The sequence below is a fragment of the Rattus rattus genome, chromosome 13, assembly GCF_011064425.1.
Source record: "Rattus rattus isolate New Zealand chromosome 13, Rrattus_CSIRO_v1, whole genome shotgun sequence".
Classification (NCBI taxonomy): domain Eukaryota; kingdom Metazoa; phylum Chordata; class Mammalia; order Rodentia; family Muridae; genus Rattus; species Rattus rattus.
Window position 1 is genome coordinate 49551076 of NC_046166.1, and position 27046 is coordinate 49578121.

The following is a 27046-nucleotide window of genomic DNA, read 5'->3' on the forward strand; positions in this document are numbered from 1 at the left end:
AATTTACACTAAAAATTTAACCATGAAATTTACTCAGCTTTGAAGTATCATAATCACAAAAATTACAAAAAAAATAAAATTTCTTGAAAATCTTTATGAACAGAATGGCATTGAGCTATGGTAACTCTATGAGGGCACTGTGAGAAGCATTTGCCTATACTATACATTGAAATATGTAACACAGAAATTCTATTCCTAGAATTTTATAGACTAAATTAAAATGTGTTCATACAACATACATCATTAAAGAAGTGTTTCTCATCTGTTCTATGTGAAACTGCCAAATTCCTGAATCAACTAAAATATTCAAATGCTCCTTAGATGAATACATAATCACTCTGTGGTACACTAACACAGTGGAGTTGTATGAAAGAATTGGCAGCAATGGCAAATTTTAGGAAATAAACAACGAGAAATCCTTTCCATATTACATTGAATGAAAAATGTCATTTGAGAATTTATATTATATGGATTTTATTTGTTTTGAGGAGGCAGTCTTTCACAGTGTATTCTAAGCTAACTTTAACTCATGGAAATTCCCCTGGCTTAGACTCCCAAGAGCTAGAAATTATAAGCCAGAGGAACCACACTAGACAGTTGCTTACATCATACAGCATTTCCAAGGGGGATGGAGAAGAGGGTATCACCCAGCCACTGATCACTGTTGATGGTAGAGGCCAAGATGGTCTTAAAAGATTTGATAAAACATCTACCCGTGATTCGCCTTTCTTAACAAAGTTAGAGACAAAACTCAGGGATATGGCTAAATAACACATTGAGAGCAAGTTGTATTATAGGATGAAAAAAAAAAAAACCACTGAAGAGAGATAGCAGGTTTCTAAAGAGGCAGTTGTGGTACCTAGGTTTAGGATAGTTTTTTAACAGCAAGATTTAATGGAAGGCATAATTGTTAATGGATTAAGACAAGGAAATGTAGAGAATTCCACAAATAGAATATATTGGTCTCTTTTATTTCATGGAAGTATTAGATGTGTCATGACAATATATGATGGGAGGGATGAATTTTGCAAGACTAAAGATATGGAGTTGCCATTGTAATGAAGCAAAACACAAGCTGTGGTCACTCTGGTCCGTCGTTTTTGTTACGAGTGGTTGGATAGTCTGTTGGTTGGTTGGTTAATTGGTTGATTTGCTTTCCACATGGGGTCTGTTGCAATAATGGTTTGTGGTTGAGTGCCACATAATCAACCTCTCCATCTATAAACTCAGTGCCTGTCTAGTCTGTGTTACCTTTGTGGTTAAAAATTATACAATTCTGGGTACCCTCATAAAGAATGAAGATGTATTTAGGTCATGGTTCTAGAGTTTCAAGATCAGGGTGACAACATTTGTCTGTTAAATGGCATGCACTTTAAAACTCATGACCCACTTACTCTGGAGATTTCTACTTCATTATTTTGGATCAAAATTGTGCCCCAGAATGGCAAGGGTTGCTACGTATTGTTTAAAGCACAAATAAAATATTATTGGAAACTTTCTTATGTAAGTATGTCATATGTACATGCATATTGTACATATGTACTTACCTTGTATTTATGTGAATATATGTATATTTTAATTATGTGAAATTATACATTATTACATATGTAAGTACATATTATATAATTTTAAAATATGAATATTTATATAATTTCTGTGTACTTACTTGAGACACTGAACAATTTATCTGCTTAATCTTCTTAATTATTTATCTTCTTAATTAATTATCTTCTTAATCTATCATGTCTGGTATGATCTAAACATATAACATGTCACATGTGTGCAGATGTCTTCCAAATAAGCTTTTCACCTTATTCTTCAAATGCACAAATCAACAAATGAACTGTTTATTGGCCAGGTCTCAGTGTCGTCCATGTTAATTTCAAACTCAGTGTGAATCTACATCTGGGTGCTTTCAAAAACCTATCGAGCATTTTGTTGTTGATTCAAGTTCAAATGTTCAAGATGGCAGTGTTAACATTCCATTTGGTGCTTTTTATTAATTGACATTCTCTCCTTTTTTTTTTATTAAGGGAACAAATTAGATTTCCTTCAGAGTGTTATTTTTTTCTGCTTCTCACCCGTAATCAAATGACATTTAGTACAGCCTGTAAATCTTTTGAAGACAAGCTTAAATACTTTGCCAATTTTACATGCCTTTTTAAACATGTGAAAATAGAAAATATATACCATATTTAAATTTTGAAATCACTATAATAATAAGAGAAAAATATTGGTAATATGTAGCTAATGAAAATTAAATGCACTCTACAAAGCACTTTTTATGCTTTGTTTATATATATTATATATATATATATATATATAATAAATTTGTGAGAAAGCAAAGGTGAATGAGAGGGGTTGGAAGGCAGAGGTAATTTAATTATACTACAATTTTAAAAATAAAAATATTATTACAAATGTTTATAATGTCACTTGAAAGCACAGAAAATAATAAATATCAAAGCCCCATTTAAAAATAAATGTTTTTTTCTTTTATTGAATATTTTCTTTTTTTACATTTCAAATGTTATCCACTTTCCTGGTGGATAACACCCTCCAGAAACTCCTATTCCTCCCCCATCCCCCTGCTTCTATGAGGATGCTCCCCGACCCAAATACTCCATCCTACCTTCCTGCCCTGACATTCCCCTACACTGGGCATCAAGCCTTCACAGAACCAAGGGCGACTCCTCCCATTGATGCCCTACAAGGCCATTCTCTGCTATTTATGCAGTCGGAAACATGGTTCCTTCCATGAGTACTCTTTTGTTAGTGGTTTAGTCCCTGGGAGCCCTGGGGTGTCTGGTTGGTTGATATTGTTGTTCTTCCTATGGGGTTGCAAACCCCTCTAGCTCCTTCAGTCCTTTCTCTAACTCCTTCATTGGGGATCCCGTTCTCAGTCCAATGGTTGGCTATGAGCATCTACTTCTGTATTTGTCAGGCTCTAGCAGAGCCTCTCAGGAGATAGTTATATCAGGTTCCTGCCAGGATGCATTTCTTGACATCCCCAATAATGTCTGAGTTTGGTGACTGTATATATGTTGTATCCCCATGTGTGGCAGTCTCTGAGTGGTCTTTCCTTCAGCCTGTGCTTCAAATATTGTCTCTATATTTCCTCCTATGAGTATTTTATTCCCCCTTCTAAGAAGGACTGAAGCATCCACCCATTGGTCTTCCTTCTTCTTGAGCTTCATGTGGTCTGAAAATTATATATTGGATATTCCGAACTTTTGGGCATACCATGTTTGTTCTTCTGTGACTGGATACCTCACTCAGGATGACACTTTCTAGTTCCCTCCATTTGCCTAAGAGTTTTATGAAGTCATTTTTCTTAATAGCTGAGTAATATTCCGTTATGTAAATGTCCCACATTTTCTGTATCCATTCCTCTGTTGAAGGACATCTGGGTTCTTTCCAGCTTCTGGCTATTATAAATAAGGCTGCTGTGAACATAGTGGAGCATGTGTCCTTGTTGCATGTTGAAGCACCTTTTGGGCATATGCCCAAGAGAGGTATAGCTGGGTCCTCAGGTAGTAGGACGTCCAATTTTCTGAGGAACCACCAGACTGATTTCCAGAGTGCTTGTACCAGTCTGCAATCCCACCTACAATAGAGGAGTGTTCCTCTTTCTCCACATTCTCTCCAGCATCTGCTGTCACCTGAGTTTTTGACCTTGGCCATTCTGACTGGTGTGAGATAGAATCTCAGTGGTGTTTTGATTTATGTTTTCCTGATGACTAAGAATGATGAACCTGTTTCCTTTTCTTACTGGCTATTTTATTTATTTACATTTCAAATGTTATCCCCTTTCCAGGGTTCCCCTTCAGAAACCCTCATCTCATCCACCATCCCCCTGCTTCTATAAAGGTGCTCCCACACACACCTACCCATTCCTACCTCACTGCCCTGCCATTACCCTAAAGTGGGGCATTAAGCCTTCACAGAACCAAGGACTTGTCATCCCATTTATGCTAGATAAGGCCATCCTCTGCTACAAATGCAACTGGAGCCATGGGTCCCTCCATATGTACTCTGGTTGGTGATTTAGTCTCTGGGAGCTCTGGGGAGGTCTGGTTGGTTGATATTGTTGTCCTTCCTAGAGAGCTGGGAACCCCTTTAGTTCCTTCAGTTCTTTCCCTAACTTCTCCATTAGGGTCCCTGTGCTCAGTCTAATGGTTGGCTGTGAGCAGTCACCTCCATATTTGTCAGGCTCTGGCACAGCCTCTCTGTTGATAGCTAAATCAGGCTCCTGTCAAGCACTTCTTGGTATTCACAATAGCTACTGGGTTTGGTGTCTGTATATAGGATGGATCCCCAGGTGGGGCAGTCTCTGTATGGCCTTTCCTTCGATCTCTACTCCACACTTTGTTCCTGTATTTACTTTAGATGGGATCAATTCTGGGTTAAAATTTTGGAAATGGGTGGGTGGCCCCATCTCCCAACCAGGGGCCTCGCATAACCTCTGGATATGGTCTGTACAGGTTCTCCCTCCCCTTGTTGGGTATTTTAGCTAATCTCATTCCTATTGGATCCTGGGAGCTTCTTGTTTTCCTAGTGTCTGAGACTTTCTGGTGGCTACTCCTAGTCCCTTATCCTCCATTTCTATACACCTCTGCTCAATATCCTGACCCTCTGTATATTATCCCTGTCTCCTCCCATACCTGATCCTACTCCCCCTTTTCCCTTCCCCCTCCTCTCTTCCTACCAAGTCCCTCCTACCCTCTATCTCCTGTGAGTATTTTGTTACCCTTTCTAAGAAGGACTGAAGCATCTACACTTTGGTCTTCCTTTCTCTTGAGCTTCATATAGTCTATGATTTGTATCATGGCTATTCTGAGCTTTTTGCCTAATTTCCACTTATTTGTGAGTATCTACCATGTGTGTTCTTTTGCAGTAACCCAGTCATAAATACTTCTTTAAATGGAGAATATTTATTGGATTGTGAGAGATGTTAAGGAGGTAACAGAATAACTAAGGAGAACCAATAGATTTGAATTAGTTTGGTTAAAAATTTTAAAAAGAATATTAACTGGTAGTACATATAATGTAATAATAACCATAATTTACACTATGCTTCCAAATATGTTCCCATCCTCTCTTTGTTATGTATTTTCCTTGTGATCATTTTATAATATTCATGATATGTTAATAAAAGGATAATTCTGTAAGATCATTAGAAGGTATGAATTTACATGTTTATTTTTCTCTGTAACTGACAAAATAAAACCAATAATATAAAGCACTATTAAGTTATTCTGACTGGTTGTTCTTAGACATAATCAGGAAGCATGTATTTATTGGTGCTTCTGTCTGTCAGTCTAAGATCATGGAAGCTACTATCAGAAACTTTAAATACTTTTCTGATTCACCTTCCTGCATCCGTCTATTCTTCAGGGTTAGGGAAATGACTTTTTTAGGGAAATGACTTCTATTTCTGACACCAAGTTTACATCTACCATACTGCCAGTGACAATCTTGTCTGCTCAAAGGAAAAATAGTAAAACTTAATAAAAAAATAATAAAATTGATTGTTTTGACCTTGGTATTTTCACAAGTTACTGTATACATTTCTGGCTATGATAAATGATCACTTATTTTTATTTGTAAAGTAAAAGTCCATATCCAAGGGGAAATATTGGGGTGTGGCTTTAAAAGCTCATTTGTTCCATACCATATTACTTTCAGTCCAATAAGGTTGAATGGACTATGTTGGTTTTGAAAAATTATTTTAAATTTCAACTGACAAGATAATCCCCAAAACATGCTTAACAGGATTAATGAATGAATGTAGTGGCTAACACATGAAGTACAGATACCATGGCTTTAGATTGTGTTCCTGGAAACTGAGTAAGACAGCTGCAGACATCATATAGCAGAGTGCTTTTGAGTAGTGACATTCAAGCAGCTGCAGAAGACAAGGGGGCACCATGGGAAAAGAACAAAGTGGCCTTCTCCCCCTGAAAATTATCCTCCAGCTAACATTACAAGGAAGATATTATGAACACATTTCAGGTAAGTGAGAATTAGCTCACACCAGGGTGGAAGGCAAAATAAAAAAGTCAAAAAGTGCATAAGCTCGAACTTCATGCTACCATGCATAAATCATTAGATTAGGTTAGTTTGATAGCCTGCTATGTTCTAACCATATGGCTGCAAACAGTATCACATTCTCTCTGACTTTTAGGATATTTTGATGATTCAATGAGCTTATGAAGAAATTCACAGCACATCTAGATACTGAGAAGGGCTAAGTCTTATCATTTTAAATGATAGTTGTTTCTCAGTGATGAAAGCAGTTAAAGATAGCTTTGTTTGCTCAATATTGTCCTAACATAGATTGCATATTGTGGATGATCAACTAACAGAACACTTAATTCTAGCACCTCAGGTTTATTAAGGGTTATAATGATTTATCAGCATCAGCAGGTGCTTCTGCAGGTCACGACTTTTGAGAAATTGCTGCTGGGTTCTAAGCACAATTAAATTACCCATAGCATCTGGCACCATAACAAGACTCTGACAGGACATTAAGGTTTTATATTTATTCCCTTTTAGGTTTTCTGACAAGCCAATGGTTCATTAATTCTGATAAAAATATATTATTCTGGATGTGACTGTTTTAGATGAACATAAAAATGAATAGTGAATTTAATGTCTCCATCAATTGAATTATCTCACATGAATATTTATTAAACATCTGAAAAGTAATCTGAATCCTGTGACACATACTTTTATTTATTATAATTATTAGTTTTTCCTTATGTTAACTAACAAATATAAAACAACTTTAATGATTATAAAGTTAAATTAAAAAATTAAGAAAATCTCACATGTGCATATAAAATGCACAGGCACAGTAATTAATACAATTTAAGATTGGTATAGAGGTGGACACATTAATGCTAACAAAAGATGATAAAATCCTGCAAACATCATACATTTATAAAAAGCCAGTAAAAGACGGAGATTCTCTTTCATACTACTAATGAAATGCTTTTTTAAATAAATACAGATAATACTCTTAGAATCAGAGTTTAATTCTTTACAGACTTTGTACACAAGCCGAAGCTGCATCAAAAATCAAATTGTGCAATAAGGCTTTAAGTCCAAAGCAATAAACTGTAGAAACAAGATTGATGATTTGTTTGGGCTAAAATGGAGACAGTCAGTCTTAAAACAATGCATGCACTGTCTCAGGAGCTGCAGATAGGAGAGTTACTAGTGATTTAAATGCTCAAAAAAAATTAAAATTGCCACAACCTTTGAAAAGCTCATAAACGAAAGGAAGTTCACATTGTATCAATCTGAAGAGGAGCTGAAAAGCCACATAACCACTTAACATTATATACAAGGACACCACTGAAAGCCATATGACCTCTCAAAGTCCCTATAGTTGTCCTGAGAATTAAATCCACCAGTGCATAGACGGTGATTTGGTATTTACTAAGTAAACATGCTAGTCCATCTTAGCTCTAGTGAATCACTTACTACAACTATTCAAGGTTTTGTATTTATTTGCCAAAAATACACTCGGGGTTGGCTTACACAGGAAACTGTGCTGAGAACGGAAGTACCCTGGTTGCAGGGAATAAGCCATGAGGGCACCTAGTGGGCATTGCAGGTGATACTCAACTGTCAAGTCATCACCAAGTATCTATACATGGTAAGTAAAGAAAATCAATAACATACATTATTTTACAACATATGAATTCCCAGTTGAGAATACGGAGGCTAGGTTATTATGTATACAAATACCATATATATATATATATATATATATATACACACACATATATATACACATATATATACACATATATGTATATATATACATATATATGGTATATATATTTGAATCATATATATATGATTCAAATATTAACTACTCCTACATCTTTTGGTCTATAGCAGGAGTTCACATTTTTCTTTTGGCTTTTGTTTCTTCACAGTTCTAACCTCCCTAGCTTATGTAGCTTCTCTTGCCACTGGGCCTCATGAAGCTCAGGCTACCCGTGAACACAACCATTCCAATACTAAGATCATAATCATGTTTTATCTAAACTAGCCAGGGCCATGTGCCATTATTTCAGAACCCCTGCGTCCTGAGCCAAAGACTCCTGAATATACCAACCTCACAATAAGTAGAGTGCTGTAACAGCTGCAGCAAATAACCCCTAAATATTTGAGCTTCTGTTTCCCTTTCTTACATCTCACAGGTTTACTTGGTAAATGTGGTGGTAGTTATAACTGTGTATAAAATGGGAACATCTTAGAAGTTTAATACAAACCAAACTCAGCTACAGAATCAAGATTCAGACTAGGGTACTAAACATGATTACATCTCCAAGTCAAATTTGGGATCTCATTGTTGCTGTAAAATTAAAATACTGTCTTTTACCCTGCACTTGGTCCGGTACCATAGTGCTCCAAGATATCCAGTAAATCTTCATCTCGGTCAGCAAAGCCTCTCACCTGCTTTGCTCCATCTCATATCACACTGCCGATGGCTTCTCTCTGAGCCTGGCAACCATCTCTTTACCCATTTAGTTCCCAAGGCAGGCTGCCACCATAAGCATGTCTGTAGCCACCACATACTCTCTTGAACTTAAATCACCACATGAAAGAACACACAACACAATAACCCCTGATCCAATTGATAAGATATAATTTGCTCATCTAGACACACAAAGCCCTGTATACATCCATCCCTTAAGAATATTCGTAACAACCTGTAAAGGAGCAGAAAGGAATCTTAACATCTGTCTTCATGTTCTCCCAGCTGCTTCTCTCTCTTCCAGTTCCAGGCTCCTCCTCTTCCCTCAAACTTTTTCCCACCCATTCTTCCTTCTCATCCAAAGACAGGCCTCGTTCTATCTTGTACCTGCCTTCACCTGTATGACATCATCCTAATCTCATCTCTCATGTCTCATTTCCTCCTCCTCCTCTTCCTCTTCCTCCTCCTCCTCCTCCTTCTTCTTCTCTCTCTCTCTCTCTCTCTCTCTCTCTCTCTCTCTTTCTCTCTCTCTGTTTTTACTTTCAGATGGAACCCTGTTTCTGAATTTCTAAGTTTAAAAGAGAACTCACACATTTCATATTTTGCTGTGTCATCTGCAGTGATCAAGCAGGCAGCACCTCACTTCTTCATTTCCTATAATAATTCTTTCATAAATATGTAATGATACATGTACCTATTTCCTAGTGCTATTCAGTTCGATGGTGTTTTATGCAAGTATAAAATTATCCTTAAGCCTTTTAGTTATCGAGTCTTTTGTACATTTTCATGAAATTTCTAGAAACAAATAGAGTTCTATATGTTGATTTGGGGGGGGGACATTTCTTTTGTAATTCTCAGTCTGTCAGTCATGGGTTACAGAGTGCCCACCATTGAAGAGATCTTTTCTTGTTTATTTCAGCAATTTCGGTCTTCAAAAAGTGAACTTGAAAATCTTTCATGACTTTTATTATTTGATTTTTTTCCTAAAGGTTTGTATTATTGAAACCAGTACAAAACTATATATTTTGCTACTTGTTAATATAAGCAAATCACTCTGTATTAAAACCATGATAAGACTATATGGCATCAAAATGATTTTCAATAAAAAACACCTCCACTTAGGAATTTTAAATGTTTGACTATTAATTGGTCTTAATATTCAGTGAATGAAATTATACTACTAAAGTTAATTAAACATTCATTTCTTCGCTTCTGTTTTCTAAATTTTCTTCTCTTACACATGCTATCATTTTTTCTTAATCATCTATGAGCTAACCCTCTGACACCTATCTATGCCCTTTTATGATTTCACTTCATCTAATTTCACTACTGAGGTTTTGTTTTCACATTGTTTGATTACTGATTTGTTGAAGTTTTCATTTCATTCTTAGTGCTAGTTCTTTGTTTCTGGTTACATTTTTATCTCTTTTTCCTCTGTTTATTTTCCCATGAGATAATCAACCTTCATTTTTACAATTCAATCTTGATTTGGTTATGGTAAATTTTAATATACTGTTATATATATTTTTCATAGAATTTTTGCAATGGATTAGCATATATTGTCAAACATTTATATAGAGATATAAAAGGATTTAGAATATTCATAACATACATTGAAATATGCATATATAAATGTTTGTGCATGTACATACACACACACATATACACACACACACACAATTTGATAATGTACAGATTTTAATATTATTATTTAACTATAGTTCAATACTATAGTGTTGAATTAAATATTGAATTAAATATGTTTCCAAGTAGAACTCCTTAAACTTCTCATTTATTAATTTAAGCTTATCAATTTCATTTCATTTAAAATACTGAGCAATAATCTAGTTCTATGTAGTTTTCATTCTTTCTTCTTCATCTCTCTTCTTCCCCTTGTGGGCTCCCGGCATTCTCCTCATAGTACATGCTCTCTGCTTCCAAAGCCTCTTTGCAACTCTTCTTTATGGTTAGATGTGAGAGTAATGAATCCCTGTTTTGCCTGAACTGTGAGAACTCGTACACTGCTCTTTCCTGCAGGATAAACTAACCGCATGAAGAATCTCATGTTTCACATTCTTTTTCAAGGCCACTTCATTCTGGATTCCATGTTTTCAGATGATAAATTGTCTCAGAGGGGAGCAGGTGTTTTCTGATGGCTAATATATTTCTTCAGTTTGGCTGATTTTGGTGTTTTGTTTATCTTGTTGAGAAATGTAATTTCCACATGTCAGTTGGCTTTGTAGTTATTCAATTTTAGCTCATTGAAAGCCTGGTTCATGATGTTCTCCAAATTCAGGGAGATTTCATACATTATTTCTTTGAAAACTTTTCTATCCTTACTCTTTATCTCCTTATGAAATGATACAAATGCAAGGTCTTTCCATTGTCCCTACAACCCTGATCACCACTGTACATTACCCAGTTTACCTCTTGTCTCATTCTGACTCATTCTATTAGCACTTTTTTTTTCATTTTTTAACTGAAAATAGATTCTTTTCTCATCCAGTATATTTTGATTATAGTTTTTCCTCCCTCTACTCTCCGCAGTTTTTCCATAGCTCCACTCCCCTCTTGATCCACTCCCTTTCCGTCTCTCATTAGAAAAGAGTGGTCTTCTAAGAGGCAACAATCAAGCATGACAAAATAGAATATAATAAGATGAAGCAAAAACTGTTAAAGTTTAATTTCTCATGTTTTCTTGTGTGTAGTTACCCTCCTTGTGTTAGAGTTTTCCTTCCAGTATCCTCTGTATGGTTAGTTTATTAGAAATTTGTTGTTTAAATTTGGTTTTATCATGGAATATTTACTTTCTCCATCTATGGTGATTGAGTTTTGCTGGGTATGGTAACCTGGGCTGGCATTTGCATTCTCTTAGCATCTGGATGACATCTGTCCAGGATCTTCTGGCTTTTACAGTCTCTTGAGAATTCTGGTGTAATTCTGATTGGTCGGTCTTTATATGCTACTTGGCCTTTTTCCCTTACAGTTTTTAATATCTTTCTTTGTTCTCTGCATTTTAGTGTTTTGATTATTATGTGAGGAGAGAATTTTGGTTTTTTTTTTATTATTAACTTGAATATTTCTTATATACATTTCGAGTGTTATTCCCTTTCCGGTTTCCGGGCAAACATCCCTCCCCCCCTTCCTTATGGGTGTTCCCTCCCAACCCTCCCCCATTGCCGCCTCCCCCAACAGTCTGGTTCACTGGGGTTCAGTCTTAGCAGGACCCAGGGCTTCCCCTTCCACTGGTGCTCTTACTAGGATATTCATTGCTACCTATGAGGTCAGAGTCCAGGGTCAGTCCATGTATAGTCTTTAGGTAGTGGCTTAGTCCCTGGAAGCTCTGGTTGCTTGGCATTGTTGTACATGTGGGGTCTCGAGCCCCTTCAAGCTCTTCCAGTTCTTTCTCTGATTCCTTCAACGGGGGTCCTATTCTCAGTTCAGTGGTTTGCTGCTGGTTTTTTCGCTCAATCTATTAGATGTTCTGTAGACTTCTTGCACATTTATAACCATGTCTTTCTTTAGGTTAGGGAAGTTTTTTCTATGATTTTGTTGAAGATGTTTTTCTGGCACATTCTGGCCCCTCTTCTATTTCTATTATTCTTAGGTTTGATCTACTCATTTTGTCCTGATTTTCTTGCACATAGGTTTTAATTTTGTCCTAAATTTCCTAGACTATAGATTAATGTTGATAGCTTGGAAGGAAAGCCCCTTCTTATTTATTTACTCACTGACTCCATGTAACTGGGTATAGCCATTACAGGATTTTCTATTATGAATATTATATAAACACAAATAATAAGTATAAAATTGATAAAAATTAAATACTTATCGGATATGAATTTATATCACCTTTTTTCACTTATATATTCTAAACATTTTCTGTCATATTATATATTCATCAAAAGCATGATGCCAATGTTCACACAGTATTCTCTTGTTTGGTTATTCAGTTGATTGTCAGTCACTGTATACATGATGAGAGAAATACTCCCTTCTATATCTGGATAAATTCCATTATTATAAATAATGTTAACATTAACAACACTTGAGGACATACCTTGAATAAAGGCCATAACACTGCTATGGGATACATTTACAGTCAATTATTAAATCAAATTTTAATAATTCTTTTATAAAAACAAACAGTAATTAACTGCTCTAATTTGTTTCTTATAAAGATAACCTCTATTTTCATGCTAATAAAATGAATGAAACTATCAAATCCATTCTAATCTGAGGACAACTTTGATCCAGTAAAGCAAACTGACTCCTTTGGCCACTTGATGGTGAATGAGATTTCATTGCTTATCTTCTTTTAAGCTGCTAATGTGGCTGAGGAACATGTTTTTGCTTTTACCTCTTCGTATTTGTTTTTTTCTCCCCTCTATGCTTACTTTAGACAATTTCTCATTGTATGTGTGTAATTTCACTTCCATACAGAGTCCTAAATTACCACCTATTGAATGTTTTATGCTGCTGGATTTCTACTCGAAACCAATGCAATTAATGTCTTCAAAAGTGATACACACATTTTCAAACGTTAGTTAATCATGTTAATTATGTGTATTTCTTTTGAATTATCTGTTCTCCTTTGAAATCAGCATGGAAATTTAGTGTCTGAAACTTTCAATAGAGCTGATTGGTTGCCTGGCAAACTTCCACTATAATGGAGTTCAATAAAGGCATTTCATTATGTTAAGCTAAACATGGTTAGTAAGAAATACATTGAATGTGGGCATTTAGACTTTTGGAGTAAATGAAACTTGATTAGATTTAATCAGTTTCATTTTCTCTTTGTGAAAAGGAACCATTAACAGAGCATCCCACTGCGTATAAATGGAATTCAGCATATTTCACCTTGTTCAGTGGCAAGAAAATCTTCTAGAGAAAAAGCTCTCTGCTCCTCTTCACCACCAGACAGTTCAAACTCAATGTGGCTGTACCAACTTTACCTTAAGCAGCTTCTCCACTATTTGTACTTAAACAAGCTAAACAAGTAGGGCAAAGGAGATCCTCCCCTAAATTGACATAAGTTTTTAGTCTATGAAAGGTGGCTTTGGTGGATAGAATTCATTTTAAAAATCTGTTTTTATAGTCCAAGCTAATATATTCTGTACTACCAATCTAGTTTGGTTCATATAGCTTCTATTTAGTGGAAAACCCATCTCCCATATACAGAAAATTATATTGGGGCCTGAGGGTTTTTAATAAATGGGCTTTATTTTAATAAGAATTATGGTAAAAATTAAATAAAAATATTGCTCAATATTGACTCTACTTGCACAAGCATAAGCCACAGATACTTAGATGAGAAAAAATTTGGAGAGTATTTCCTGACTATATATCATTTACACAGCTTACCTCTGAAACAGAAATGATTGGGACAGACCTTCCTGCTATTGCACCACAGACATGAGATAGTTTTAAGGATCATGAGCAACAGAGCTCATATTTATGAAGAAACTCCATCAGTAAACAGCCATTTTCATCAAAGTTTATCAAAAGTTACATTTAAATTGAGAAATTAGTTGAGTGAAACTTGATTGACAGTTAATTTTATCCTCCGTTGGAAAACTCAGACTGCCTCTCAAACTAATTTAAGCCAAGGAGAAGAAATAAAATGAAAATGTTAAATATTAACCCTTTTAGGTCCCATCATCATCTAGACTCTGTGAAAATTGTTTCCTCCATTGTTATTATAAACTGTAGCTTTAATTTAGCTAGGTGAGTTATTAATCACTCAATGTAGGCAGAGTCCATAGACATGTTACAAAGTTAGATGCAAAATTTTAACTGCACATGCCCATACTCATGGGACATGGCCATTCTGGACAAATTGCTTGTCTTGGTGTGAATAGAAGGCTACTAGGCCTATCCCTAGATCATCTACCATCTCCAAAACTATGAGATTCAGACTCTCAAAAACGTTGTCTAAAATGAGAGGGATAGGGATGGACAAATTTACCTGTTTCTAGAAATAAAACGGTTTTGTGATGCTTAAACATGTGATTTGGGATAATTGTTCTTACAAGTTACAGGACACCAGAGGCAGCCGTCCAGAGAGAATAGCTGGTAAATCCATGGGACTGATGAGGAAATGAACATGACTCTAGTGAAATTTTCATACTTATTTACCTTTCATCAAAAGTCATAGCATGAGCTGCCAGCTCACCCCTTCAAATCTTCTAACATGTGACTTTAATAATAAAATGACTACAGAGCTGGGCATTAAATGTTCCACTTTACCCTAATGTGGTTGGTTTTTTTCTATGAATTTTGATACCCTCTAATGTTTTTATTTAATATTCATGTGGATAATTCTATGTGACTATTATCGAAGTAGGTATTCTTATTCAGTACTGATTATATGTTTATGCACCTTTTAATTTGACAAGGGATGAAAATATTGAATGACCTTTTGACTGTACATCACACAGTGCTCCTCACAATAAGTGTTAGCTATATATAAACAACAGGAAATTTAATTTCTATATTATCTTATAAACAACATTTACTAAAGCTAAAAATGTGCTTTAGTTTGTTTTTTATTGCTATGATAAACATGATGTAGAAAAGCAATGTGGGAAAATGGATTTAATTCATCTTACACTTTCACGTACCTCATAGTCACTGAAGGAACTGTGGATAGGAACTCAAGACAGAAATCTGTTGGCAGGAACTAAAGCACAACCATGGAGGAAATGGTTCCTACAAAATGATGACAAAAACAATGTGCCTTGACCACACTTTAAAGTTTTATATTGTAAAGTGATATTAAAGTTACCTTCTTTATCTGGAAATTAATATACTTATATCACTAAAGATGATATTTAATATTGACTTTTAAATGTTTAGTTATAAAATGCTACAAAGAAGAAAGCATTACATTAGGCAGGAAAACATGTGAGTTTTAGTATGATCTGTGATTTGTTAAAGAATTCTGGCCAGTTTTCTTGACCTATTTGTACCTCAAATTATAGTTAGAGTAAAATACTATAAGAGGCTATGAAAAGCAAAATTAGTTGGTTTAATTTCTTCACGAAAATAACATGCAAGTTTTAAAACATTTATTGGTGAAATGTATAACCTGTGGTGTGACAAACATGCAATTTTTAAAAGAAATAACACAGCTAAGGAAAAATTAAATTACTAATCAATTCTGCCACAGTCAGTAAGCTAGTATTTGGAAATGAGAATTAAATTTGACTTTAAACTTGCTGGGGACTTGCATTAAAAACACAGATCACAAACTAGACTAAGTTTCCTGTATTTGACTTTACTGTTCTCTTTGATACAATCAGGAAAAAAAATGCTGGCTCATTAAAGAATAAATATTCTCCTCTATTCCTGAGCTGTAGGTTAATCTTGGCTTAATGAACCTTGAATAACATAGTAATAGACAATAATGTAGAATTATTGCCATTGATTAGAGGTAAAGAATAAATAGGTAAATGATAAATAATGATATAAAAATAAAGACATCAATTATAAAGCACAGGGTGTAGGGGACACAAAGAAGATAGTTGAGAGTGAAAGTTGACTGATAGATATAAGACAGATATTTAGATACATAAATACATGGATTAGATATAGATAGTTAGATACATACATATGCATAATATATAGGCCCATATATAAATATAAAGATAATAGATACATAGATGATAGACATAGATATCATAAATGATAGATAGATATTACGTACTTACTGAGATACATAAATACATGGATAGACAGACAGACAGGTAGGTAGATAGATAGATAGATAGATAGATAGATAGATAGATAGATAGGCAGGCACGCAGACAGGCAATAAAATAAAGTATAAAATATATTAGATTTTTCTATTTTTCTACTTGGTAAAAGAGAATGAAGACTCCCATAACCATGGGTATGATAACTGGAGAAGCTGAAGCATTAAGAATATGGGTAAATTCACATCCACAAACAGAGCAGGAGATCCAAGAGTGCAGCAATAACTCTGAGGCTAAAGATATGAAGCTCACTGATGAAGGTCCTGGAATCTGAAGGCTTATGTCCCTGGAGATCTGAGAGGATGGTATTATGGCTCATAAGAACAAAGGGGAACTCTCATTTACTTGTCTCTTTGGTTTTTGTTTGTTCATTTTGTTCTTTCTGATTTCATTGTTTCAGTATATGTTGATGGCATTTATAGATCAGTCTACTAAGTCTCCTTTGGAAGCATCTTCAAAAGATTAGTGAAGTTATGCATTAATCAGAGCTAAAGCGTCACACTCTTTGCATCTTTAATCTACTCAAGGGGATAGTTATCACAAGGTTATATAGGCAAGTAGGGATAATTGGCATTTTACTGTACTTGCTACAGGGAAGATCAGCACTAATGTTCATAGACAGAGGGAATGAACTAAAATGCATCACAAGTAGGCACACACTTTTCATGAGTCTGTACTCTCTTGAGGAAAAGAATAGGAAGAATGTAGCACTTCACACCCTGATTAGTAATGGATGAATTGAGTATAAAATAGAGACATGGTGGTTATTATCTAAGAAGGAAAGAAGGGAGGAAGGGAGGGAGGGAGGGAGGGAGGGAGGGAGGAAGGAAGGAAGAAAGGAAGGAAGGGAAAGGGAAAGGGAAAGGGAAAGGGAAAGGGAAAAGAAAAGAAAAGGAAAGGAAAAGAAGAAAACTGATTTTAAAAAGTTAGTTGGGTACACGGAGCAATCCAATATCAAGTACCATCTACAACACAAATGTAGCATTTCAGGAACCCTCTCTCCTCCAGTCTACCATGTGCTAATGGACTAGTGAAGGAAAGAAATAATTTAAGTTGCAGAAATATGATCATTAGTGATCAAAATGGGCTCAGTTTCCATTGGGTTCATGATTCTCTGCCTCAATCTCTCTTTCTACATAACCCTCCCTATATTCCTTGTTCTTCCTCTGTGCTTCCATTGAACTCTATAATTCATACTATTAAAAATACGAATTCTGTTGTAATTACCTTGTGTTTTACCCACAAGTTTCTCTAAACTGATGTCTCAGTTGAAAGCATCTTCCTAGTACTCACTGCAATGCCAATTGCTTGCATTCAGCTTTAGATGAACATCGCCATGGCAAATTGAATGTACCATCAAGGAAGTAGTTAAATTTGCGCATTCTAGGATATAGCACAGGAACTCTGATCAAAATTTTCCATTTTGATAGCAACTTCAGTTTAACTCATCGGAATGTCCATAGAACTATGTGATATATACAATTTAGGACAGCTTAAAATTCATTCTAGAGAATCTATTCCATGAGCATAGAAACAAGATACATTCTTGGGAGAGTATGTGAGTCTTACAAATTATTTATGTGAAAATCCAGAGAGATTTATTACTATTAGAAATGAAAAACAATTTATATTAACCAAAGTAAATGATTACCTTATCTGTAGTCCCAGTAAAATTACTCATTCATGAAATGAATAAGAAAAAAGTTCTATCTTGGCTCTGATATTACAGCATACATCAAATTGTTTTGTATTAAATAATGTCTTTTTAATATATCTTTACTGATTTCACTTTAATGAAAAGCCAAAGAGGCACAAATGTGTCACCTGCAAATACAAGACTTATAATAAATGTATTTTTCTAGTATTAATAAAATATTTTAGGATAACTCTTCCTAGGAAGAAAAAGATGAATTTGTACATATAGAAATGAAATTTAATATAACTGCTACACTAGATTAATACAACAAAATACAGGAAGGTCCATCAATCATAAAATGTCTTCCTGGGTGCTACAGCACATTTCCTTACAGAGTCTTAAATCAACAAAAAATTATTATCCTGTTCTTGGAAGCAGTCGTCACAGTAGTTGTCACTAAAATCAAAGTGCTGGCAGATAGTGATCATTTGGGAGGTCACAGGAACATAGTGGCCCTCACTATACTCACAGCAGCAACTGCCAATGGTTAGTAAGCTTAATCTTTTTGCATATCAATATATTATAACTCTTTGAAGCACTCTAAGTAATTTCATGAACCCTTGTTCTCCTACATTGAGATAGGTCTTCTCCCTAAACTAAGGGTAGACATATATAACTGTTTCCAAACAATATACTCAGAAATTCTAAAATAAGAAAATAGTGATATTACTTCCTCAAAGGATTGACCTAATAATTACATGTAGTAACCATTCAGTTGCCCTATATCTGATATGTTAGTATGTCTAATAATATTCTTCAACTATAGCAACCAATAAAAACCTACTTTATATAATTAAATTAATCACCTTAATATTAGTTGAAGCTTGACCAAAGCATAGGTCAAATAACCTACCACTAAAATCAAGATATACACATATGTGCACGAACCACAATTAATGAAAAAAGGCCATGATTCAGACAGAGAATAAGGAGAGGTGCATGGGAGAGATGAATGGAAAGGGAAAAATTATGTAATTATATTATCATCTCAAAAATATTTAATAAAAAATAACATCAAGCTCCTTAGTGATCAAAAAAGCCATCACACTCTGAGTTCTGTCAACATTCTCTGATCCTATGGATTCATCAGTTATAAAATATGATGTGAGCACCAATGTAAAATAACTTGAGTCTAGTTTCTTTCATTTAGGAATGTACAATCATTCACACTTTTGTACTGGTCAGTAGTTTTATTTCTTTATTCCTTTTTACTTCTGATGTATATTTTTTTCTTGGTTGTACCATAGTTTGTTTATCCATTTCTCAATCAAAGGACATTTAGCTTATTTCCACATTTTTCAATAATTTTTGGAGATCTGAATTAAAACTACTCTAAGCATATGGAAACAGATTCTGTTTGATAAGGACAAATGCCTCTGACCAAATGGGAGGACTGTTTTGCAAGGAATGTAAGGTGTTGACTGCCTCTCAGATGCATATCTGTACTTCTTCCATCTCCACAGCAAATACAGCCAGTATGGTTTAAATTTCTCTACCACTCTGGCATATGTCTAATGGCATTAATTTGTTTCACTTTAATGAGTACTAGTATTGACTCTATTCTTATGCCTTGTATTCTGCTTGGTTATGATTTTAATAGGATATCTGTAACAGTTTGGGGAGTTATATTTGTAGGTTGAGAATCCCTGAAATTTGTAATTTGTTTTTTTTTTACATATTTTGAATTTCTCTGAGATCAAATATGTGCTGTTAACTCCTTTTTATGTAGCATCTGCTCATTCCTTTGAGAACATTTTTATTTTGAAAAACATAAATTCATATGTATTTAAATGAATAATATCTGCTATCATTATACAAAGGTGTTTGATTTGTGCAAGGTCACTAAATTTTTCTTCTCCATTCTGCTCAAGAGTTTTAAGTTGATAAGACATTTGATTTAATAGCTTTCAAGAATTTTATTACAGGCTATTCCTTGCCTTTAACATAACATTTCAGCAGTGACAAAAATTATTAGACTTTAAAGATATAACTGTATTTAAGGTTTTTATTTTATTTCCTTAACCAATGTTTTTGGTCATTTTATGCATACTTCAAATCATTATTCATAAGGAATTATCTGTGAGTCTCCATGATGCACAAAAATGTTTTCTATCATATTTGCAATGATAGTTTTGTATACTTAAGATATTTTAAATTTTCATAAAAATTCTGAATCAATTTTTCAGGCATTATGTTATGATTTACTGAAGAAAGCATTGAATGTAGCAATCCTTTCTGAAAATTTGGTTTCTAACATTTATTCTGTTTTTTGAGTGTATAAATCATTTCACTAATTCCAGTCCCTGTTGTCTTTTTCCCTTCCTTCCTTCCTTCCTTCCTTCCTTCCTTCCTTCCTTCCCTCCTTCCTTCCTTCCTTCTTTCCTTTCTTTCTTTTCTTTTGATTTTTTTTTACTAGACATTTTCTTATCTACATTTCAAATATTATTCCCCTTCCCGGTTTCCATTCCATAAACCCCCTATCCTATCCCCCTCCCCCTTCTTCTATGAGGGTGCTCCCCAACCCACCCACTACCTCCTGACTCCATGCCCTGGCATTCTCCTACACTGGGGCATCGAACCTTCCCAGGACCAAGGGCCTCTCCTCCCATAGACGCTCGACAAGGCCATCCTCTGCTACATATGCGTATGGAGACATGGGTCGCTCCACATGTACTCTTTGGTTGGTGGTTTAGTCCCTGGGAGCCGTGGGGTGTCTGGTTGGTTGATATTGTTCTTCCTATGGGGTAGCAAACCCCTTCAGCTCTTTCTGTCCTTTCTTTACCTTCTCTACTATGGATCCCATTCTCAGTCCAATGGTTGGCTTCAAGCATCTGCCTCTCAGGTAACAGCTATTATCAGGCTCTTGTGAGTATGTACCTCTTGGCATCCCCAATAGTGATTGGGTTTGGGGACTATATGTGGGATGGGTCTTTCCTTCAGTCTCTGCTCCACACTTTATCTCCAAATTTTCCCCTTCTATCTCCCTTCTAAGAAGTTCTGAAGCATCCACACTTTGGTTTTTCTTCTTCTTGAGCTTCATGTGGTCTGTAAATTGTATCTTGGGTATTCTGAGCTTTGGAGTGTTCTTTTGTGATTGGGTTACATCGTTCAGGATGATATTTTCTAGTTCCATCCATTTGCCTATGAATTTCATAAAGTCATTGTTTTTAATAGCTGAGTAGTACTCCCTTATGTAAATGTATCACATTTTCTGTATCCATTCCTCTGTTAAGGGACATCTGGGTTCTTTGTGGCTTCTTGCTATCACAAATAAGTCTGCTATGAACATAGTGGAGCATTTGTCCTTGATATGTGTTGGAGCATCTTTTGGGTTTTTTAATATATTTGAGGCTTTTATGCATGAATATAATGAATCCAGGTCATATACGTTCCTTGTTCTCCAAAGCTATCCCTTCTTAAACGGGCACAAATCTCTCCCCACATTGCCCCTCTTCATCCTTTTTCCCACCCCTGCCTGCTGCCTTCCTTCCTCCTCCTCCTGCCTCATCTTCTGAGTCTGCCCAATCATGATATGAAGCATGGTGAACCCACCAGTGGCTACATCACCAAAACAAAACAAAACAAAGGGAGAAACAAACAAACAAAAACAAAAAGTTTAAAAAATAAAGCAAAGGGTTGGGGATTTAGCTCAGTAGTAGAGCAAGGCCCTGCATTCGGTCCCCAGCTCCGAAAAAAAGAAAAGGAAAAAAAATAAAGCAAAACTGATTCTCCTCACGTAGTCCTCATGGCTACTAGTAACTCTTCTATTAAAGAAGGGCTTGTGATTTTTGTGGCTTGTCTGCTTTTTAATTTGAAATTTCTATCATACAGAACTCAATTCAATACAGAAGTAAAGCCAAATGTTTATAAAATACCATTAATGCCAAACTTCCAAAACTGCCAGTTAATTACTTACCTTTAATTACTATTTATTGCATTAAATCTTGAGAATTTGCTAGGCAGTCATGACTTCTACTAGATGATTAGCTTTAAAGGGTTCAACATTTCCTGAGTATCCATGCCAGCCCCACAGGTACTTTTATTTTTTCTTTTCCAAACTTTTATTTTCCCTATTTTTTATCATTTTGCTAAACTGTACAGTATGCAGTTGGACAGGAAGAAAGGATGACATTCCTCGTTTTCATTATTGAGTTTAGGGAGAAAAATACTGAGGCTTTTATTAGTAATGTAGTGTCTGATTTAGAAACTTAATGAATGATTTATCAGATAGAGAGTCACTTTATATTTCCAGTTTAGGAAGGTCATTACAATTAATGGAACATTAATTTTGACAGTGTTCTTTTCTTTTAAGTACTGAGATATTAGATGTTATTCCTTACTACTTTATTGTAAGGTATATGGATGATTTCCAAATAGTGAGCAAACCAGCGAAGGTTTTTAAGTGAGCAAGATTTTTATGCATTATCCATTTCATAAATATTTATTTCAACCTGTTATAGACATATGTAGACTCCTCATACCTTCAGACTTAAAGTTTTGTTTTCAGTGAGAAATGGTGATTTGTCCTCATATGATCTCCTTCTGGGTTTTGTACCAAAGAAATATTAGCTTCAGAATAGTATATAGTAAGTTGTAAAGTACTCTCTCAATCTCTATTTTCAGGAATAATGAGCTTTTAAATTTGTTTTATTGTTTTAGCAAAAATAAAAACATTATATAGAGTATAAAACCTTAGGTGCATTGGTTACTACATAAGGAATGTCATTTTGACCTCTAAATTTTTAAGGGAAATTTTCGACTGCTTCATGTAATATACTTAATTTACTAGATGCTATTGGTTACTTTTTAAAGTACTTACTTCACTGATCTTAAGTGACTTCATACATGAACTCTCACACTTCAACCCACTTTTAATTAAGTTCTATTATTATGTATAACTGTCTATTAGTCGTTTTCATTGATTCCTGTCTTCTTTAAATCAATTGAATGTCTATGAGTGGCATCATTGTTATGATATGAATCAGTCTTTAATTACTTTTATTTAAACATTTTATCGGATGAATATCTTTCTCTTATGACCCTTCATGAAACAGTTAATGAGCATGTAGAACATTTTCAGTTGATATGTCCATAGGTTATCTGTGAGCAAATGTTTGTGTCATATAATTTTTCATTTCTCTTTGATAGATGAGTGTATCTTAGACTGTGTATTCTAAACGGGTCCTTCAAGCTCTATGAAAAAGTGTCTAAATAAAACTTCACTTCTCTCATAAATACAGAGCAATGTCTCTTTTCTGCTTGAATGGACTGTAGTAGTGTGCGTCCAAGAAAATTTTTAATTTCATCCATGTTATCAAACTTCTTGTCATAGTTATTTATTTGTTCTTGGATTTTTGGATAGATAACAAAATTAATTTAACATCTGATGTAATAGTTTGTGTCTTCAAATTTTATTGCTCATATAAATCTGCATACCTACTTATCAAATGTATTAATTTTCTTGTTGATATTTTCTACTGCTTTTCTCTTTTCCATTTCATTGGTCTCAATTTTCTCTTTCTGCTATGTGCTATTTTGCTAAATGTTTGGTATTAATGTGTTCTTCTTTTAGTTGTTTTGGAATGAGACTGGAGTCATAGATTTCCGACTCATTCTGTTTTTCTTCAACATATTTAAGAGTTATAAATGTGTACCTAGGCCAGTCTTAGTGCTTATCTATTTATTCTGCTCTATATATTTCCCAATTGATGTTTTTAATATTTTCAGATCCTTGAACCATATGTATGAGTCTTTGGTTATGATACAGTTACATGCTGAGAAACACTTTGTAACTTACAAAACTGTACGTCAAATATCCATTTTATTACTACTAATCTACTAAAGTAGATAGATGAGCTGCAGTGCACTGTACCATACTGGGCACCTTGGCTCACTGTCCCTACTTGTCCTTGCCAGATCACATTGTGCTACCTGCAATAGACAAGAGTTTCTCCTAAGTGTCTATTATTTTCACACAATTTAAAATGTCAAGTTCATGGCAAACCATCAAGAGGCTACCTAAAATTTAGCTTCTTAATCTTTTCGTGGTTAAACTGAATGTGAAAGTCTTAAAACATGCTTCCTTCAGTACTCCAATAAACTACTAATTTGAAATCAAACACATAATGAATCCCCAGTGTTTCTGGATGTGCTCACGCTTGCTGTGTTGCCTAAGCTCACTACATCCTTAGCTTTGAACACACCATCATGTCTTGTTTGTACTGACAGAACATCCAGTGCCAACCAGCACAGTCTAAAATCCCTCACCTCAGATGAGAGAATCCTATGTTATGGATTGAGGTAATTTCACAGCACATACAAAGTTTTGTCCTATGGTTTAGTTGTTGAAAACATTATTTTAACATTTTTCTACTCTTCCTATTTAGCCTGTAGGAATCGTTAGTTTATTCTCTCAATGGATCATCCAAGAATGACCTCACTATGTACATTATGCATCTCTGCTTGTGTGACGATGAACATGTGTTTTGTACACACACGCTCATGAATGCAGAGAGTAGACGTCAGTCTGAGATGTCTCTCTCACTCCTCCATGTACTTGGTGAAACAGGATCTCACGAATCTGGAGCTCACTAAGGGGCTCTGTTGGCTACAAGCAAGCCCCAAGGATCCTCCAGTCTTTGCTCAGGTTCCCCATGGAGTTGTGAACACAGGTCTTTTAGAATTTTAGAATCCATAGAGAGTAAACACAACTCTTTTGGAATTTTTCTAAAATTGATTGGAAATCACAAGAATTATTTAGAGAGCTGACATAGCTCTTTTATGTTTACTAGCAGCTATCCAGATAGAAAGCTGTCTGAAGAGCTAGCACAGTGTATTTAGTGGAAGGTTTGAAAATCTTTTAAGAAAGACCTCAGACAAAGTATGCAAAAACAAAGAGCATTTATTCTGCAGAAATAACCAGCCTAAGGGGATCAACCATTCTTTGAAATGGCGACCCCAGACAAAGGCACACAAGCCTTCTTATTGGGAAATGAGGACTAGCTAGAAAGATTAGATCTAAAATATCATTGGTAGGTACTAGGGGAACACAGGTAGTCAATGGTCTGCATTCCTGTTATGAACATTCAACCATGTGATGAAATAGGGGCTGCCGAGTGCATATGGCTCATTCTGAGATAAAATATTTCCCCATTTTTGTGATTATCCCCAGGCTGTTCTTTGGGAGTGGGTTTTATGGTCTTGATCTGAATTTTATGGTCTGTTCCTAGAGCTGGTGTCTTATGACTTAGTTCCTCAGACTTATGGTCTATTCCTGAAGCTAGTGTTTAATGGCCTTTTTTGAAATCAGACATGGTCTTTAAAATGGAGACAAATGGGGTTCTTAAATGGGGACAAATGGGGTTTATGCTGTCCTTTCATTAGAATGTTTTCTAGTAGCTATGCAGGAGAGAAAGTTGTCTGAAGAGAGAACACAGCTCTTAGAATGGTTTTTTTTTTTTTTTTTCAGCTATCCAGAGGGAACGACTAAAGAATGTACACAGATCTTTTAGACCTTTTTGCTGGCTTTCTGATTTTGATCAAAACCCCATGAATGACTTCTAGAATTTTTGTAGCATGATTTCTGACTTGGTCAGAAAATATACAACATTTTTTTTTTCTAGCAGACTTTCTGACTTTGATTGGAAAACCCAGGAGTTATCCAGAGAGCATTTAGAGTTTTGTTTTCTAGCATGAAAGACCTAGTTTGAGCCGAGAACTGTCTCAAGCAGACTACAGAGCCAAGGTGATCTACAGAGAGCTGTCTAGGGAGCCATCTGGAGCAGAACTCAGGCCTTCAGCTTGGACGCATGATTAGTCTTCAAGGCATTCTTTTCTTTGCTCCCAGACACCCTTTCTGTCAGAACCCTTCTCTAATCCTGGTCCTTGGCAAATGTTGACTGGCTTGTACAGGTCAGTTTGTTCACAGACAACTTCCTTTATAAATTCAGTAGTGAAGAAGTTCAGTTACATCCAGAAAACACTATTTTTCCCAGTCTTATCAGAAAAAGGCTCTTAGAATCTTTCATTCTCTACTTCCTCTCTGGCCCCTGAGCCTTCAAGGTATTGGATGTACTATAGATGTGCTGGTTCAATATAGATTTAAGCATGAATTTAACAGAAAGAGAAGCATCCCGAAAAAGGATAAAACACACTATAGCCATGGGGATGGATATCCAAAGAAGGGATATTATTCTTCATTGTATTTAACATGGTCAATTCCAGTCCAACCAGATCTCCCAGGGACTAAACCACCACCCAAAGAGTACACATGGGCAGACCCATGGCTCCAGCTGCATATGTAGCAGAGGATGACCTTGTTGGGCATCAATGGGAGAAGTCCTTGATCCTACCAAGGTTCAATGTCCCAATATAGGGCAATGTCAGGGCAAGGAGGTGGGAAGGCGTGGGTGGGTTGATGGGGAACACCCTCATAGAAGCAGGGAGAGGCAGGGTGGGATACGGAGGTTATGGATGGGAAACCTGGAAAAAGGATAACATTTGAAATATAAATAAAAAAGCAATAAAAAATAAAATGATCATAGATATTATTTTGGTGGTTTCTCATGTTATTCTCTTCAAACACTTGCTAGTGAATTTAAATGAGATACAACATATATATATATGATATATATAGATCATATATATATCATATATATATCATATATATATATAACAGGATTATAGCTGATGAAGTAAAGGTCCCATTTTATGAGGATGAATGAAATGATAAGAAATTCATTGTTAACATTAACTATTAACAGTTACAAGTCTTGTTTGTGAAATGCCTCATTCATTTCTTGTTTAAGAAATGAATGAGATGATACACAAGGTTGTATATGCTTAGCAGTTAACATGGTGTATCGATATTTTAATATGATCATTTGACAATCTCACTAAATGTACTGGCTAATTTTATGTCCTTAGCACAAGCTAGAGCTACAGAGAGGATGCATCCTTAATTGAAAAATACCTTGATAAGATTGGGATGTAGGCAAACATGTGAGCTTTTTCTTAGTGATTGATGTGGGTGGACCTACTGCTAGCTGCTAATCATGGAGTCTATAAAAGAAGCAGGCTTAGCAAATCATGAGAACA

The 27046-nt window shown here is 35.3% G+C and overlaps 1 protein-coding gene across 1 annotated transcript in view; it reads left to right on the forward strand.

Moving 5' to 3' along the window:
• The first annotated feature begins 5930 nt into the window (after positions 1–5930).
• Sgcz (sarcoglycan zeta) overlaps positions 5931–27046 on the forward strand; it is a 71638-nt gene continuing 50522 nt past the window's right edge. Inside the window, exon 1 of the mRNA XM_032918560.1 lies at positions 5931–6015. Within this exon, the coding sequence (XP_032774451.1) occupies positions 5931–6015 (85 nt within the window). The remainder of the gene's footprint in view (positions 6016–27046) is intronic.